At 37.0% G+C, this 19,777-nt stretch overlaps 1 protein-coding gene across 2 annotated transcripts; it reads left to right on the top strand.

The window, feature by feature from the left end:
• The first annotated feature begins 519 nt into the window (after positions 1-519).
• Positions 520-19,188, top strand: ZNF449 (zinc finger protein 449). Of its 2 annotated transcripts, none has more exons than XM_016123579.2 (5): positions 520-614; positions 2,675-3,117; positions 4,649-4,853; positions 15,942-16,055; positions 16,247-19,188. In XM_016123579.2, the coding sequence occupies exons 2-5, from the start codon at positions 2,764-2,766 to the stop codon at positions 17,128-17,130; spliced, it is 1,557 nt and encodes a 518-aa protein (XP_015979065.1). In that variant the 5' UTR covers positions 520-614; positions 2,675-2,763; the 3' UTR covers positions 17,131-19,188. The 2 variants fall into 2 exon arrangements, with proteins under 2 accessions (XP_015979065.1, XP_015979066.1); XM_016123580.2 differs by lacking the exon at positions 520-614 and adding an exon at positions 696-1,198.
• Positions 19,189-19,777: the final 589 nt, after the last annotated feature.

Here is a 19,777-nt window from a genome sequence, read left to right as displayed (position 1 = left end):
GACATTTGTTTACTCCATCTGAGTCAACCACTATAGGAAAGCCCGGGTTTCCTCTTCCAACCAAGGTACTGAGAACTGCCCTGTTAAATCAGAACCACATCACTTGAACATCTCATTTACATAAAGAGGACCTAAATGAGAATGTAGGTGAGAACTCTCACCATAAGAGGGCCTTCCCTTTGTCTCAGTGGAATAACATTTTAGTTACTACCTGAATTTGTGTCTCCTGGGCAGCAATTCCTTTATGCCTAAATAAATGCCTTTTATTCTTTATTACAGTATAAAATTTACTTTGGTTTACACCCCTCAACCGCTCCAGTTTCTCTAGGGCTGATGGGAGAGAAGTCCTGGCTAGAATCAAGAACACGACTCGTCCCACCCAATCCCCTGGGACCTAGAAGCGTTTAGGACCGGAAATGGGATCCGGTCAAAAGCGGCTTGAAGCCTGGGGGGGGGCCAAGAAAAGCCCACCTCCTCCACGTCAGCATCTTGTGGGCCCAGGCTCCGGGTTGGGTGGCCTGCGTCCTGCCGGGAGTTGTAGTCGGCTGCACGGTCCGCGCCTGCGCCCTTGGTACTGCACCGGGTGAGCAAGGAGAGCCGTGGGCGCCGAGGCGGTGAGTCCCGGAGCGTCCGGAGGGCGTGTCCGTCCCTGGGGCGCGGGGAGTGGGGCTCCCATCCTGTTTGGGCAATGTGAACTGGTCTTCTGGAGCTCCGACCCAGCGGCGGTCGTGGGGAGAAACGACGGGTCGCGCGGGCCTCTTCTCCTCCCGGGTCCCCGCCACTGCTCCTTGCGACACGGACGGGCCTTCCCGGGGGTCCTCCAGGGCTGGGCGAGCCCCTCCAGGAAGCGAGATATCGTCACTCAGGACCGCGTTGGGACTGCGCCCTTGCCACGGCATCCTATTTTAAACTCGCTTTTAGACGTTTCGAGATTTGCCCCCATAAACTTTCACCTACTGCCCTCTTTTCACGGCGCCCCTTTCCTCTTTTTGCACGCCTTTTTATCCACAGGCCCTGTGAGCGTGGGTTCCGTCAGGAGGGTTTGGGGAGAGGCCATCGGCCCTGAGGGGAAGTGAAGTTTTCATCTGGAAGGGCCGATGGAAAGAAACCCGGAGGGTCGATTCCCTGGAAGCCATGCGGGAAGGTTTAGGTCACTCGGGGGAGGGCTCTCCAGCTGTGAAGCTGCAGCACATGAACGGTGGGTCCCAAGCCAAAACCGGCATGGTTCCTTGATGCCCTCTAGCGACCGTTAGATGCCTAGAAGGGGGAAAAGAAGCTTCTAGGGAAGGAGTCCTGGCGAGCAAAACAATCCTGGAGCACTCTCTGCCTCTGTGCCAGGTGCAGGCAGTGCTGTTCCCTTTCCATGCAGTTGGATCCGCCACAGGCAATTGTGAACTGGATGCTGCAGAGAGAGACTTGTGTGTCATTTAGGAAACTAGCCCAGGGATGGGATGGGACTGGAATGTTGTATTTTTTTTCTTGATCTCATCTAAGGGACAGGTATGTGAGGTGTGTGGGCAAATGCAGAGAGAGAGAGCGAGCGAGCACCCATAGTGGATGGGCAGTACTGGTCTCCACACCTGCGGAGACATGTATGAGACCGCCTCTGTGACCTCAGAGGTTGCACTAAGGCCATTTGGATGTTTTTACACATGAGCATTGCAGGGGTGTATGGATTCTCACCTCATCGCCATTTCCCACTGGCACTTGCAATGGGACCTGGAACCTGTTATTCAGTCCTCCTAAGCCTCAAGCCTCAGTCCCCTCATCCGTATTCAGGGCATTATACTAGCACCCACTTCCTGCCATTGGGTGAGGGCTAAATGAACTAGTACACATAGGAGGCTTGGATCAGCACCTGGCACACAGTGTGCTGAATGGGATAATGGTCCTTCACTATGAATGCAGACCAGATTCCTGATGGCCTGCCCTGGGCAAGCTCTTTTTCTCCTGAGAAAATGACTTGGAATGCCATGAGGGTCACGGTGATGTTGGCTGAACTACACATACCCCGAGTGGAGAAGAATGAGGATTGAGTTGCTGCCTTCGCCAGGCATGCCTCTCACTAAGATGCCTGTGACTGCAGGCGACTAATGGTTACTCGTGGCTAGATGGACCTTCAGGGTTACTCACCAGTATTTCTGTGTTGCTCCCCAGTTTCTCCTGTGGCCCACCTATATTCAGAAACACAAGAAAATTGATACTAGACTGGGAATGGGGATATAGGCCACCATATTTATAGGCGCTCATGTAAGGGAAGGGATCCTTAGCCTTTGTTACAAGGAATTTTAACACAGCTGTCCAATAGAACTCTCTACTGAGCATGTGAAATGTGAATAGTATGAATGAGAAACTGAACTTTTACTTTTAAAAAATTTAAGCTTAAACTGCCACATAGAACTTTCGATTACCATATTGGAATCAGCACAGTTCTAGAGAGCCTATGGATGGTCTTGAAGATGTTGTCAACTTTTTAAACCTGTATGCAGAATTGCATGGGTATGTGTATTTTTCTGGGAAGTGAGTCTTTAGCTTCCATCAGATTCTCAAAGCCTCCAAAAGATTATAATCTGCTCTTTTAGGGCTTTGGTGAAAAGTAAGCAATTGCGGGAGGTAAGGTGCCCTCTGGTAACCACTGTTTTTCCTTTCTCATTTGTTTGGTCCTCAATTGTAGGTGCCTCCCCCAAAAGAATTACACAAAGAAGCAAATTGGCATCTGAGACTTCCGGCCCCAGATAAATTGTATACTGCTGGAAAGGGACGATGGCTGTGGCCCTGGGTTGTGCAATCCAGGCCTCCTTGAATCAGGGCTCAGTGTTTCAAGAATATGATACTGACTCTGAAGTCTTCCGTCAGCGCTTCAGGCAGTTCCAGTACAAAGAAGCAGCGGGGCCTCATGAAGCTTTCAACAAACTCTGGGAGCTTTGCTGTCAATGGCTGAAGCCAAAGATGCGTTCTAAAGAACAAATCCTAGAGCTTCTAGTGTTGGAGCAGTTCCTAACAATTCTGCCCACAGAGATAGAGACCTGGGTGAGGGAACATTGCCCAGAGAACAGAGAAAGAGTTGTGTCACTGATAGAAGACTTACAGAGAGAACTTGAGATACCAGAGCAGCAGGTGAGAAAAACTTTGGGATCCGGATAATTAGACTAGTAGAGTAGGAGACACATCTGGTACTTTATTAGATGTTTTATCTTTGTGTCCCGAGATTTCCCTGCAGTGATTTTCACATTCTCTTTTTCTCGGAGTTAGCATATGGGTCAGTGATTTCTCAACTATTAAATCCAACTCCTCAAATATTTGGGAAGGCCTCCTTTACTATCCTAAAATGAAATGTATAGATAATGTAACCTACTTACATAGGTAATAATGATTATTACCTTTAAAGGATTGTTTACAAAAAAAAAAGACTTGGCAACAGAACAACATGATCCAGAAAGCCTACAATATTTACTATCTTTCTCGTTACAAAAATGTACGTCAACCCAAAGTCGAGTAGGGTCTAGAAGGTATATAAATGAAAAGGAACATAGTTTATTATAAACCAGTAACCATTTCAGAGTGCACATGACTGGGCATGAGTGCACCAGAAGACCTCATGAAGAGGTCAGATGCTTGCCTCTCCGCAAAGACTCACTGCGAAGGCAACAACCAGAAATTCAGACTGAAAGAGCTCACGCACGGCGAGAGGTATGGATGCTGGTCATGTGATTTTCCAGAGGCAAACACGCTTGGCATTTCTGAACAATTAGCAGTATAGTCTCTCCTTGATTTCCGAAGTAGTGCTTTCCTAGAAAATTTAAGTCATGGTAAAATGTGCAAAAAATATGTTGTGTTTATATGACCAATAGGGTGAGGTTCTTGACAGGTTCTTTTTGCTGACATGACTGTTTGAGAGGGTGCTCCGAAGTTGGTAGGGACCCGGAACAATTCTGCACTGTGCGTGACCTATGCTCCCATCTGTGCCAACAAATTTCTGATAGCCACCACTTGCCATCATATCCAAAACACCTCTTGGGGGCAGTGGCCATGACCTCTGTTCAGAGCCACCCAGTAAAACCTGGTTGGGGAATGCACAGCTCAGCACAGAGAAACATCTTTGGAGAAGAGAGGAAGTGCTTCTAGTTGGGCGTTAGGGGCACTTGAGGCTGGTGTGATGACAGGGCTGAGCAGTTAGCCTGCCTGAACAGGACTGTTCTACCGCTTCCTGCCCCCGGCATAGAGTGAGCCCGCGGTTTCCCTTCTTTCCTCTTCTCCTTGTTTGGCCTACCACACATGATTTTGTCTGTGTGTGGTCTGATCCTGCCCTACCAGTACGGTCGCCACCAGCCAAGTGTGTCTCTGAGCACTAGAAATGTGGCTAGTCCAGGTGGGAAATGCTGTAAGTATAAAATGCCTACCACTTCAGAAGACTTTGGGTGAAAACTAAAGTAGGTTAACTATCTCAATAATTGTTTATACTGATTACTTTCTGAAATTATGATATTTTGGATATATTGGGTAAGTAATACATAGTATTAAGATCACCTCTTTTGTTTTTCACATGGCCACTGGAAAATTTTAAATGGCTTGCATGTCTTGCATTATCTTGCTACTGGGCACTGGTGGTCCAGACTTTAGAGTGATGGTTTTTGGTGTTTCCCCCCAGATGGATAGACAGGAAGTGCTCTTGGAAGACCTGGCAGCAGTGGGAATGGCAGACATACCTCCAGACATCCACCTGGAGTCACCCCCACTCCAAGCAATGGGACCTGTCTCTGAGGCCCCGGTGGCAGAGGTGTGGATCCCACAGGCAGGGCCACAGGAGCTGAGCTACGGTGCTGCTGGGGAAGGCCACCCCTTCCTGGACCCTGGTAAGGCAAGGGTTTCATTTCCTTTCCTTCATTTCCCTTTTGAGAGCTCAGGAGCCCTCCAGGGGTGCGGCTGCATAGAAACCCATTACCAGATGAAAAGGGATCACTCTGATAAAGGATAAGAGGAGGAAATGTCTCTCTGGGATTAGCTGGCCACAAAGCATGTTAGCTTGAATGGGGTTCAAAACTCTTTTGGCTAATGAGTCTTCTCTAGAAGCCTATTTTTTTCCTTTTCATTGTTTTCTTGCAAGATACGCATAATCTTAGATTAACTTCGTAAACATTTCTACATGTACAATTCAATATTAATACATTCATAATGTTGTGAAGCCATCACCACTATCCAAGTCCATAAACCTTTACATCTTGTGAAACTGAAACTCTCTACCTATTTAAACAATAACCGCCGTTTCAACCTTCCCCCAACCCCTAACAACCATCATTCAATTTTTTGTCTCTGAATTTGCTTACTCTATGTACCTCATATTAGTGGAATTGTGCATTTGTCTTTTTTGTGAGTGGCTTGTTTCACTTACCATATGTCTTCAAGGTTCATCCATGTCGTAGCATGTATGCTGAATAATATTTCATTGTGTGTGTATACTGTACTTTGCTTATCCCTTTTTCAGAAATGTATACTGGCGTTGCTTCTACATTTTAATTATCATGAAAAATGCTTCTCTGAAAATGAGTGTACAAATTTTTCTTTGAGACTCTGCTTTTCTTATTTTTGGTATCGAAAATCAGAAGTAGAATTGCCGGATTATATGGTTATTCTATTTTTAAATTAATTATTTTTTAATTTTTAATTAAGAAACCACGTACTATTTTCCACAGTGAATGTACCATTTTATATTTCCACCAACAGTGCACAAGCTTTCCAATTTCTCCACATCCTTGACAACACTTGTTATTTTCTGGGCATTTGTTTTTGTTTTCGATAATAGCATTTCTTGTAGCTGCAAGATTGTATCTCATTGTAGTTTTAATTTGCACTTTCCAAATTATTAGTGATGTTGAACATCTTTTCATGAGTTTATCTTTGGAGAATGCCTATTCAACCTCTTGTACACTTTTTTATTTGGTTTGTTTTTTGTTGTTGAATTTTAGAGTTCTCTATATATTATAAATATTAATTCCGTATCAGATATATGATATCCAAATATTTTCTCTATTCTATGGATTGCCTTGTTACTGTGTTGATATTATCTTTTGAAGAACAAATTTTAAAATTTTTCATGAAGTACTCTGTGAATACTTTTTTTTATTGCCTATGCTTTTTTTTTGGGGGGGGGTCATATCTAAGAAATCATTGCCAAATCCAGTGTTATGAAGTTTTTGCCTTATACCCTTCTAAAAGGTTTATACTTTTAGGTCTTACTTTTAGGTCTTTGATCCATCTTCAGTTAATTTTTGTATATGGTATTAAAGGTCCAACTTCATTTTTTTAATGTATATATTCAATTTTTGCAACACAGTTTCTTGAAAAGACTGTCTTTTCTCCAGTGACTAATCTTGGTATCTTAGTTAAAAATCATTTGACCATGTATGTAAAGGTTTATTTCTGGGCGCTCTATTCTATTCCACAGATGTTGAATTTTATCAAATGCTTTTTCTGCATCTATTGAGATGATCATGTTTTTTATTCTTCATTCTGTTAATGTGGTGTATTACATTGATTGATTTTCATATGCTGAAAAACGTTTGCATTCCAGGAACAAATACCACTTGGTCATGGTGTATAATCCTTTTAATAAGCTGCTGAATTTGGTTAGCTAATATTTCGTTTAGGGTTTTCGCATCAGTGTTCATAAGGGATATTGGTGTATAGTTTTCTTATAGTGTCTTTTTCTAGCTTTGGTATCAGGATAATGCTGGCCTCACAGAATGAGTTAGGAAGTGTTTCCTCCTCTTTGATTTTTTAAAAAATGTTTGAGAAGCATTGGTATTTGTTCTTCTCTAAGTGTTTGATAGAATCCACCAGTGAAGCCATCAGGTCCAGGGATGTTCTTCAGCAGGAGATTTTTGATTACTGATTTCAGTCTCTTTACTAATTCTGTTTCTTTATAATTTAGTCTTGGTTGGTTTTGTGTTTCTTGTAATTTGTCCATTTCATCTAGATTATCCAATGTGCTAACATGCAGATTTTCATAATCCTTTTCAGTTATGTACAATAATTAGTAATGTTTCCACTTTAATTTTGATTTTAGTGATTTCAGCCTTCTTTCTTTTTTAGACCATCCAGATAAAGGTTTGTCAATTTCGGTAATCTTTTTAAAGAACCAACTTTTGGTTTCATTGATTCTCTGTATTGTTTTTCTAGCTTCTATGTTATTTATTTCTGCCTAATCATTATTGATTCCTTCCTTCTGCTAGCTTTTGAGTTTAGTTTTTTCCCCTTTTTCTTAGTTCCATAATTTGTAAAGTTATATTGTTGTGGGATCTTTCTTGTTTATTAATCTAAGTATTTATAGCTATAAATTTCCCCCTTAGTGCTGCATTCCTTATGTCCCATAAGCTGGGGAATGTTGTATTTTCATTTTAATTTATCACTAAGTATTTTCTAATTTCCCTTGTGATTCCTTCTTTGATTCATTGGTTAAGAGGGTGTTATTTGTTTTTCACAAATTTGTCAAATTTCCAATTTTTCTTCTGTTATTAATTTCTAACTTCATCCTGTTGTGGTTAGAGTAAATACTTTGTGTGGTATCTATCTTTTTAAATCAATTGAGAATTATTTGCGGGCTAACATATGGTCTGTATTCTGGAAAATGTCCCATATGCACTTGAGAAGAATTTGTATGCTGTTCTTGAAGTGTTCCATAACAACACTTAATTCAAGTGTTCTGTAAATGTCTATTAGATTGAATTGTCTTATTGTGTTCAAGTCCTCTATTTCCTTGCTTATCTTCTATATGGGTCTGTCCATTACTGAGAGTGGAGTATTAAAGTTTCCAACTATTACTGTAGAACTGTCTATTTCTACTTTCATTCCTGTCAGTCTTTGCTTTATATATTTTGATGGTCTGTTATTAAATATGCAAATGTTTATAATTATTATATCTTTTTGCTGTATCGAATCTTTTATTAATATATAATGTCTTTCTTTGTCTTGTATTTTTTATGTAAAGTCAATTTTATCTGATATTGGTAGCTGCCCTTGCTCTCTTTTAGTTACTACTTACATGAATATATTTTTCCATCATTTCACTTTCAATCTATTTGTGTCTTTAGATCTAAAATGAGTCTCTTGTAAACAGCATATAGTTGGATCATATGTTTTTATCCATTCAGTCAATATCTGTCTTTTGATTGGAGAGTTTAATCCATTTACATTTAAAGTAATTATTGATAGGGAGGAACTTCTTGATCATTTTGCTATTTGTTTTCACTATACTTTATAACCTTTTGTACCTTATTTCCTGCATTACTGTTTTCTTTTCTGTTTAGTTGACTTTTTTGTAGCAAAATGCTTAAATTCCTTTATCATTTCTTTTTGCATTTATTCTATGGCTACTTTCTTTGTGGTTACCATGGGGATTACATTTCATAGCCTGAAGCTATAATACTAATTTGAATTTATAACATATTAACTACAATAACATCCAGAAACTCCACTCCTTTACAGCTACATCCCTACTCCTTTTGGTTGTTGATGTCACTAAAGTATATCTTTATGTATTATGTGTCCTAAAACATAAACTAATAATGGTTTTAAATGCATTAGTCTCTCATATAGAAAAGAAAATATGGGGTTACAAACAAGTTAAAATAATAATAGCTTTTAGACTAATAATTGTGTTTTTAAAAATGTGTTACTTAAATCATGTAGAAAACAAAAAGTAGAATATAATCCATTATTAAATGATACTAGCTTTTTTATAATTGTCCACCTCTTTACCTTCATCAAAATACTTATTTCTTCATATAGCTTCAAGTTACTAACTAGTGTTCTTTTTATTTCATCCTGCAGAACTCCCTTGAGCGTTTCTTGCAGGACAGGTCTAGTGGTAATGAACACCCTCAGCTTTTGTTTATCTGGGACTGTCTTAATTTCTCCCTCACTTTCAAAGGACAGTTTTGCTACATCTATAGGATTCTTGGTTGACAGTTTATTTCTTTTAGCACTTTGAATGTCTCAGCCTCCTGCCTTCTGGCCTCCACAGTTTCTGATGAGAAATTTGCTTATTTTCTTATTAAGATTCCCTTGTATGTAATGAGTCTCTTTTCTCTGCTGCTTTCAAAATTATGTCTTTGGCTTTTTGAAGTTTGATTATAATGTACCTTGGCATAGAGTAATTGGGGGGATCACTTCATGGATAGTATAAATGTCTAACATTTTTTAATTTAAGAAATGAAGAAAAGAGGAAAAAAGAGCTCTATCCCTACACTCGTCTGAACTTGTATCTTGATATGAATACATGTTATGAATATATCAGTTTTCATTTGTTTTTAGGCATCTACATAAACCAGTTATATATTTTTTTCTTTTCCTAAATTAAAAATTCCAAGAACCAGTTATAACATCAGACTGCCATGAAGTGACACAAAGACAACTATAATTACCTTTAAAATTTTATTGAAATTCAGGTATAGAATTTAACGAGTTAATACAGTATTGTATTGAATATTTTATAACCAGTATTCCTACTTGCTTTACATGATTTCTGGGCACAGTTTTTAAGAATTGGTACTTTCTGCCTAATTTTCCATAATATGCCAAATATACATGCATGAAAATCTCAGGTACTTCCCTAACATTTTTCTTCCTTTTTCTTTAAATTTTTATAAGAGTTTATTTCAGCCAAATGGATAACATATGCTGGGGACCAAGATCTCAAATTCTTCTGAATTTTTTATCATGTCAGAATTAAAGAAAATAAGCTCAAATATTGAAAATTTAAGACATTAATATTGCAGCCACTATAATACAGAAAATAAAAAAATTTTACAGTCTTAATTGTTTAAAATTGTTAACATTTATTGTAGTAATACAGTATGACTTTTTAACATAGCTATATGAATTTTTCATTAAAATGGTCACCCTTTCCTATTGTAGCATGCCAAAAGTTATAAGAATCTCTTTTAAAGTAATTTATACTGAATTAATCCAAAAGTAATTGTGGCACTTTAGAAAAGACATTTATTCTACTGCATATTTTAAATACCTAAGGTACAGTCTGGTCAATAGCAGGTTACTGGAAAAAAACATAAAGCATGGCTTTCTCTAAGGAGTGGGTCACTTGGGATCACGGAGTAATATTGAGATCTGATGAATATTCTGTGGTCCCCAAAACAGCATAGTCACTTGTTCCAGACCTAGGGAAAACAAAATAAATATTAATTCCTTTTCTGAAAACTTCTCAGGGTCTTACTTATTGAAAACTACCAACATAATATCACTCATCAACAAATTACCTTCCTTGTTAGGTAGGAAAATGACTTCTGTTACTTTGAGTTTGTTTATAATTTGATATTTTGGGTCTGAAAAAATGTATTTTTGTGTGACTCATGAGTTTATCTTACTTGGAGTTTGTCGAACTTCTCGGATGTTTATATCCGTGACTTTCATCAAATTTAGAAAGTTTTCAGCCTTTATTTCTTCAAATATTATCTAGTAATGTTTAATTATAAATCTTTCTTCATGTTCATCCCCATTACCCATGTTAATTTGCTCCTCTTAGGAACAGTGCCAGGTACAAAGATCATATATGCCAAGTAGCACTATTACTCTTGATTTTAATCTTTATTCTCTAAAGCACAGGAAAGTCCAATGTATTTAACAAGAGAGAGAATGAATGAAACAAGTAAAATATACCAATTAGTAGGAGAGGAAATGACCCCTTTCTCATCACTCTTAAAATGATATAGTATGCTTTTCAAAATGATGTAAAACTTATTATTCCATAGTTTAAATGTTACTTAACATTTTTACTGCCTTTTTAAATGAATAAAAAGATCTTCAGTGTATTATATGAAGCACGTCCTATTGTAGGCTGAGTGGAAAGCTGGCAGAGTGGAGGAAGAAATTTAAAAGTAATGGAAGTAATCAATTGATTTTATATTAAAGTTTGGCATATATTCCCTGTTAGCAAAATGCGACGCTTTTGGCATATATGAAATGGAAAAATACACACACACACACATACACACACATCTTTATCTGTTCATTCATCGATGGACACTTAGGTTATTTCTTTATCTTGGCTATTATAAATAATGCTGCAATGAACATAGGAGTGCATATATCTTTTCAAATTATTGTTTTCATAATCTTCAGATAAATGCCCAGAAAAGGAATCAATGGTCCATCCCTTTACTTTCAATCTATTTGTATCTTTGTATCTAAAGTGTGTCTCTGGAACATGGCATATAGTTGAATTTTTAAAATCCAGTCCGATAATCCCTGCCTTTTGGTTGAGTTGTTTAATCCATGCACATTTAATCTTATTTTTATATGTTTAGGTTTGCACCTGCCAGTTTACTTTCTGTTTTCTATGTCTTGAATCTTTTTTTGTTCTTCTATCCCTCATTTACTGCTTTCTTTTGCACTAAATAAATATTTTACTTCCCTTAATGAATTTTCAATATTTAAGTTATTTTCTTAGTGTTTCTAAGGTTTAGCATGTACATCTTAATTTACCATAATCAGCTTCAAATTTATACTAAATGCAATGAGACATAGAAATATTTCTCCTATATAGCTCTATTCCCTTTTACTCTTAATGGTATTACTATCGTAATATTACATCAAAAATATTACAAACTTAACAATACATTATTATAAGTATTACTTTATATAATTTTAAGACTGGTGGAGTGGAGAGATGATAGGAAAACAAGTACATATTATAACTTATGTTAACATTATTTGTCACTTCTGGTTTTCTTCATTTTTCCTGTGGATTCAAGTTACTAACTGAAGTTGTTTCAGTTGTTTAGTCCAATGCAGTTTTGCTCCCACTCATCTCATTTGTGTGTTATTGGCAAATATATTACATTTCTATGTGTTATATGCCCAACAGTTCAGTACATATCTATTGTTTTATACAGTTGTTTTAGAATCGTTTAAGAGAAGAAATAAATTTGTATTTATACTGTCTTTTATAATTACATAATTACCCTTACTTGTGCCCCTTGTTTTTTCTTGTGGATTCAGATCCATGTGAGATCACTTGTTTTCAAACTAAGGAACTTCCTTTAGTATTTCTTGTTAGGCAAGTCTGCTACCAGTAAATTCTCTCACTTTTTGTTTATTAGAGATATTGTTATTTCGTATTTATTTTTGAAAGATAGCTTTTCTGGATATAAGAGTCTTGGTTGAGAGTTTTCATTTTTCTTTGAGCACTTCACTAGTATTATTCCACTGTTTTCAGGCCTCCCTTGTTTCTGATGAGAACTCAACTTTTATTGGAGTTCCTTTGAAAGTGACCAGTCATTTTCAAGGTTTTTTATTTGGCTTTTAGGATTTTTACTATGATATATCTGTTTGTAGATCTCTTTGTGCTTATCCTACTTGGAATTAATTGAGCTTCCTACAGGTGTAGATTAATGTTTTTCAATACATTTGAGTGGTTTGGGGCTATTATCTCTTCAAACATTTTTTCTGCTTCTTTCTCTCCTCTCCTGGTTCTCTCACTATATGTCTGTCAGTGCACTTAATGGTGCTCCACTTTTCTCTATGATTCCATTCATTTTCTTTCATTTGTTTTCTCTCTGTTCTTCTGATAGCATAATCTCTATCGATCAGTCTTAAGTCCACTAATTCTTCTGACAGTTCTAATATACTCTTAAGCCATGCTAGTGAATTTTTCATTTCTGCTATTGTACTTTTAATCTCCAGAATTTTCATTTGATTTTTTTAATAATGTCTATATATTTACTGGTGTTCTCTATTTGATGTGATATGCCACTCAGGCAGATTCTGTTGCCTGCTCTTTTTTTTCTAGTGCATAGGTCATACTTTCCTGTCCAGTTACATGTCTTACCATTTTTTTTTTTTGCCAGAAACTGAACATTTTAGATAATATTGCAACTCTGTGTTCTTCCCCCTCCTCAGGGCTTGTTATAGTTATTTGCTTGTTCGTTTAGTGAATGACTGGATTATTTTAGTGAAGTCTAGTCCACCTTGCAATGTTAAGTATTTGATGTTGCCCTTCAAAGAGTACAACCTTGGGTATGCAAACAGTCACCCTGAAATGACAATAGTTTTTGCAGTGCTTTCTTTGGCTATCTCTTTCCCTGATCGGACACAGCTATTAATTACAAGCTAATTGCGCTATTGTTTTCAACAATGCCCTGGAGCATAAATTGTTCTGCAGACTAATCCAATCAAATTCAAACACTTTTGATGGCTAATTTTTGAGGTCAGTTTTTGAAATTTGTTTGGATCCCAGGAGAGCTACTCCCAGTTATCTCTTTACTCAGTTCTCTTCTACAAACTAGTCAGCCTCCAGATTAGCCTGTATATTCAATAAACCTATCAAACTGTTTCCACTTTCCTTTAATTACAACCTCCACTCTTTTTGAGAGTACCCTTAGGCTTGAACTTCTCAACTCTGTTGCAAATGAATGATATCCGTTTCTTTGAGAAGATGCACATCTTCTTCTCCAAGGCTAGATCTCTGATACATTGCTCTGGAGCTGGATATGGGGACAGTGGGGTGCTTATCTCTGAGTAACATTGCCACTTTAGGAGCTAAGCACAAGGTCTGAGCCTCACGTTTTCTTGGCTTGCCTCTCCAAGCTTAGAACTACTTATGGCCTTACAATCACAATTATAAAAAAAGAACACAATTGCCTTACAAGGGCAGTTAGGGCCCTAGTGTTCTCAGCAATACTACAGTGAAGGTGGATCTTCTGTCTCAACACTGGAAACTAAGTAAAAGGAGCCCCCACCTCTCAGCTAGAATTGCCTAGAATTTAGACTAAACAATTGGTAGCTGCTGAGGGTAGGATAAGAAATGCTGAGGTCCTGCCCCTCCCAGGAAGGTAACCCTCTAACAGGGAGATGGAAGAGAATGTGCCCTAGGCTCTGGGCTACATCAGTCTAGTGTGGAGCTGGGAAGGGAACTAAAGAGAAGTTTTGGTTTAAATATTTAAGGCTCTCGCTGTTCTTGGGGAATTTTAGCATTTTTTTTTTAAATTATACATTTCCTAATCTGCCGTATGCCCTTAGAACCACTTTGAAAGACTTTAAATATTTGGGTTTTTATCTTTAATAATTTTTACCAGTTTCACTGGTAAGTAGATCCACAGAGCTCCTGATGGTATCAAGTTGAAAGTCTGTCTACCTCCCTATGTTTAGATTATAAATCAGTATTTTACACATAGGCCTTTTTTATGGTCTGCTTATTTCAAGTCTCAGTATGCTCCCACCTTTACTTAATGGAAGCTTTCCTTTGATCTATGACCTTCAGTTTTATTTGAACTGTGCCATATTACCCTTTCATCCCACTCTTAGCTTCAGAATCCAAACAAAAACAGTTTAGTGAATGTAAACAGAATTTTATTTGAAATGCATTTTTGTTTCTTAATCTTTTGTGTGTGGTGGGGGGGAGTTAGGTCTACTTTATCAATAAAGAGCTCAGATCCTTAAGAGATAAATGCCGAATAGATTCCACTGAAGACAGGGGACAAATGGTAAAATCAAAAAGGATTCCAAAGCAAAGACAATCAGACCTAATTCATATGCGTTTTTCTTTTTAATTTGGAAGCTTTTTTCTTTTTCAATTACAGTGTCGTTCAATATTTTATATTAGTTTCAGATATAGAGCATAGTGGTGAGACATTTATACAATTTATAAAGTGATCCCTTGATTAGTCTAGTACCCACCTGGCACCATACACAGTTATACAATATTATTGACCGTGTTCCCTATCCTATACTTTACATCCCCATTACTATTTTGTAACTGCCAATTTGCACTTTTAATTCCTTCTCCTTTCCTACTCAGCCCCCCAACCTCTTCCCATCTGGCAACTATCAGTTTCTTCTCTGTATCTATGAGTCTCTTTCTGTTTTGTTTATTCATTTATCTTGTTCTTTAGATTTCACATATAAGTGAAACCAACCGTATGGTATTTGTCTTTCTCTGTCTAATTTATTTCACTTACAGTAATACCATGTAGGTCCATCCATGTTGTTAAAAATGGTAAGATTTCATTTTTTGCTGAGTAATATTCCATTCTTAATCTTTTAAAATCTTTTTTCCATGAAAATATAAAATATTTTCATCCATTTCCTATGGTTTAATATAGTGCTATGAAATTCAACTTTCCATCCAATTAACTTACAAATGTTATTTTAATAATGCTAAAAATCATCCTGTATTTAGATCTAAAATCATCAATTTCCAACCCACATTTTATTATAGACCAATTTCTTTGCCAGTGCTGAAGAAGGCAAGGAAGGGCTGTGGAAAAGGAATGTGAGCCACAGGAGGGCTCTCAATGAGGAAAGGGTTGGTACGACTCATGGGGAGAGTGAGTACTAGAAACTTCTGGTTGTCCTTAGATTAACAGTAAGAAACACTGTTCGTTTGTTATTTGGGTTGATTTCAAGGGAATCCATTTCTAGAGTTCAACTGAAACAAACAGAAAGACTGCTTTTGCTTGTTGCCAACCAAGTTTCCATTTTAATTTGAAAATCTCAACTGAGATTATTCCAGTAAACAGTTTCATAGTTTCTGTTTTTACCCCTCACTCTTCACTTGGTACTCAATAGCAGTACTTCTCAGCTTTAATATGCCAGAACTTTATGAAGATGTACTTTGTATTTTGGCTCTAACATAAATAAATCTATTATCAAAATATACAGATGTAATTTAGTGCATTGATGTCAGCACAGAATTGATTCACTCTCCTTTCCATAGATTAGAGGAGAATAGCTTTAAACTGAGCACAAAAGGATGTTCTCTCATTTTTGTAGTGTTCTTATCTTTAAAAAAATGACTCTTGTAAGAGATTTCAGGTGAAGTAAGAATCATTGAGGTGAAAGTAGCCATATGTCCAAGATATCAACCTGAATTCTGGAAAAAAACCTTTGATAACCCAAACTATTATGCTTCTCAACTTTCTGATGACCAGGATATCCAATACCAAAGCTTGACATGAGCTTTCCATTGGAGCATAGAGAAGAGGCATGGGTGAAAGAACTACAAGATTCCAAAGAAATTAAACAGTTACTGGAGTCCAAGATAGGTAAGTAATTGTTCGTTGATATTAGAGAAGAAATAAAAGAAAAATTCAACCTTAATCAGGGTAAAAAAGTTTTGGATTCTATTTAGGAATTTCTGTATTCCTCCTGATACTTTAATATAACCCTTCCTTTTTCCCTCATGTTATTTTTTCTGTGGAACATAGTGACATGCAGCTTTTGTTTCTTCTCCCAGGTTTTGAGATTGGGATAGAAAATGAAGAAGATACTTCAAAACAGAAAAAAATGGAAAATATGTACCCATTTCTTGTTACTTTAGATGGGAATGCTCTCCATGGTCCCATTTTACCAAAAGACTATGTACAGTTAGAAAATCAATGGGAAACCCCCCCGGAGGATTTACAGACAGATTTAACAAAACTTGTAGATCATCAGAACCCCTCTGCAGGAGAGACAGCTGAGAGCTCCAACTTGGAAGAACCCCTGAACCCTAGACCCCATAAGAAAAAAAGTCCAGGAGACAAGCCTCATCGATGTTCTCAGTGTGGAAAATGTTTTGCCCGAAAGTCACAACTTACAGGGCACCAGAGAATCCATTCAGGAGAGGAACCTCATAAATGTCCTGAATGTGGAAAAAGATTTCTTCGTAGTTCAGATCTCTATAGACACCAACGACTTCATACAGGGGAGAGGCCCTATGAATGTACTGTGTGTAAAAAGCGATTCACTCGGAGGTCACACCTTATAGGGCACCAGAGAACCCATTCCGAAGAAGAGACGTATAAATGCCTTGAGTGTGGGAAAAGCTTTTGTCATGGATCAAGTCTTAAAAGACATCTGAAAACTCATTCAGGTGAAAAACCTCATAGATGTCACAACTGTGGGAAAAGTTTTAGTAGACTGACAGCTCTTACTTTGCACCAGCGAACTCACACTGAAGAGAGACCATTTAAATGTAATTATTGTGGGAAAAGCTTTAGACAGCGACCAAGCCTTGTTATTCATTTAAGAATTCATACAGGGGAGAAGCCATACAAGTGCAGTCATTGTTCTAAAAGCTTCAGACAGAGAGCAGGCCTTATTATGCACCAAGTCACTCACTTTAGAGGACTTCTTTAAGAATTATTATAGGAAACAGGTCCTACAAAAATTGACACTAACTCAAAAACAAATCTTAACCTGTAGGAGCAGTCTGTCTTGGAAGAATCTTTTTTTTTTGAGCTTATAAGAGTAACTTTTTTTTTTACTATTTTGAAAACCCATCTCCCAAGGCATATGAATTCTAGCGTAGCCACCTATTCTTGTAACTTTTCTAGATTTGATTTATATTGTCTGTACAACGTTTTTTTTATGACAATGAAAATTTTTATGTCCCAAGCCAACCATATCAGATGTAAGCATAAAGCATATAGATAGGGTCAATATAATGGATAACCATGTCTATCTGATATATGTATTATAGCAGCACCATAATTATCTGTTGTCATAAAGGCGATTATGTTAGTTCAAAGCTTTATATGTGTCCCAAGTTGCAAGAAAGGAGACAGTGTATTTTGTCAAATAATAAAAATGTGTCAGGAACACATGGATAAAGAGAATTTCATTTGCCTCATAAGAACTGGGTTATTTCCATTGATAATTTTTATGTTTAAGGAAATTAAGATTATTTTTTGAAATTAAGATTTTAACCTTTACTTTTGAATTTTGCAAAGTTTGCTAATCTGTTTAGTTGGCAGCCTGGGGCGATGCTGTTTAGAGCTATTCATTTGATTTCTTTTATTCAAAGAATAAGTAAGTTCTATGTGGGAGAATCCATTTGATAGTTGAAGTTATACAAATTGAACCTAATTTAATTTAGATTGACTGAGGAGCCAGTACCCAGTGCTTTTTACTCTCCTTTACTATTCAGCTATATGTCTCTCAGTGCTTTTTAAATTTTGCTCATTCTTTAATTCAGAGCCCCCAAAGTGTGTGTCATAGAATACTTAGTTCTATAATATATTCTGAAAATAAGTTTGGAAATCCCTTCCCGCTGTTTCTCTTTTCTGTATTCACAGTGCACATCAGCATATGAGAATCTCTGACGGGTCCTTCAGTAAAGGCAGAAAAAACACCTCTTTTTTTCTCAATGTTTTGCAAACCTCCTTGACCCCAGAACCTTTTTCGTGTGTACCCAGTAACAACCCACAGAACTAGTACTCTGAAAATATTCCTTGGAATGTATTACCTTTGACAAATATTTCTAAAGGTATCAGTATAGTCTTGTTGCTTTTAAGCCTATTTATCTCCAATCGTTTCAAAGGTGTTATGAAAAATTCTTTACACATATACGTTTTTATGTAATACACACTCAAACATACATACATATTATTTTAAGGAGGTGAGAGTCACTAATCCAGATAATTTTTGAGTTGCTCAGTGATTCACGTCCTCTTTGAATTTATTTTACTTATAATCACATACACACATTGCTACTTATATAAATTGTTCTTATATAATCATGATAATGACTCAAGTTTCAGTAGCAAAAGAAGAACTCTCTTTGTCAGTTAAAGCTGTTAATACATGAAAATATTCACTCAGCCTAGTTCCTTGTTATGAGATATAACAAATAGGATATTCAAATATTTTCCCTTTATGAAGATATCAGTCATCCTTTCCTTAAACTAGAATTAGGGGAAGTATGTTTTCTATTTCATTGACGTTCTTGGAAGTCATATTTATTATAAGTATTTTTGGGGTATCTACTATATGCCTGACTAGTCCTGCTATAGGCTTAATGGAAACTATAGTAAAGAAATTAATTCATGGGTCAGGTTCATAAAGAGTTTATAATAATTTTAGTTAAGAGTTGGGAAACAAAGGGAGAACAATGCAAGAGAGTTTGTGTTAAGTGCCAAATCATATCACGTGCTACAGCCAGGATATATCTTTAATTCTTGTCGTCCCAGTCCCTGTATGATGCTGCTTATAAGTGTAGGGTTAAAATTGAAATCCTAGTAGCAATAAAATGTAATGGGGGAGGAGTCTGAATGTAGAGATGAAAAATACCGAATGTAATGGCTTCTCTTTTCTCTTGTGGAACTGCATTCCAACCAGAATAGTGCCTTAGAATGGATGTACCCAACTGCTCTGTATCTATGCAATATTTTAATAAAGTGGAAATATATATGCTTTTTTATGCTTCAAACACACTAATTGTTTGCACAACTTAGAGCTGCTTCCATGAGCAGTGGCAACAGCACCACAATTGACTCCTGCCCCCACCCTGAGCTGGAATCACTTTACTCTCTGTAACCATGGTGCTGGGTTTATGCATCATTTTTAACATTTAATACAGTCATTTTTAGCTAATAGGGTTAGTTGCAATCGTAATATGAGCTGCATCCTCCCCCTCATCTATATCAAACACACATGACTGGATTTTACAAGGTAGACAACATTCATTATTCATTTCTTCGTTACAGTGTCCTTTATATAATAAGCACTAATAAATATTTGTGTTAGTGAATCAAGAAATATGTGAAATAGTTCTTGGAAAAAGACTACAGATAGAACATTGTGTGGATGTGCCTAATTATACTTCAAAAAGATAAGGGCAAAGTACAATACCTACCTCCTAAATACTATGAAGGGCAAAAACAGTACCCACCTTGTAAGTACTATGAAGATTAACTAAAATATATTTTGTTCAGTCCCTACACAGTATAAACTTTCAATAAATATCCAGCATGTTGTTTTTTAATTCTTTGTTGTTTAATGATAA

This window comes from Rousettus aegyptiacus, unplaced genomic scaffold (assembly GCF_014176215.1).
Source record: "Rousettus aegyptiacus isolate mRouAeg1 unplaced genomic scaffold, mRouAeg1.p scaffold_m13_p_9, whole genome shotgun sequence".
Classification (NCBI taxonomy): domain Eukaryota; kingdom Metazoa; phylum Chordata; class Mammalia; order Chiroptera; family Pteropodidae; genus Rousettus; species Rousettus aegyptiacus.
The sequence above is the reverse complement of the archived record's forward strand: the minus strand, read 5'-3'. Positions and strand labels throughout refer to the sequence as shown.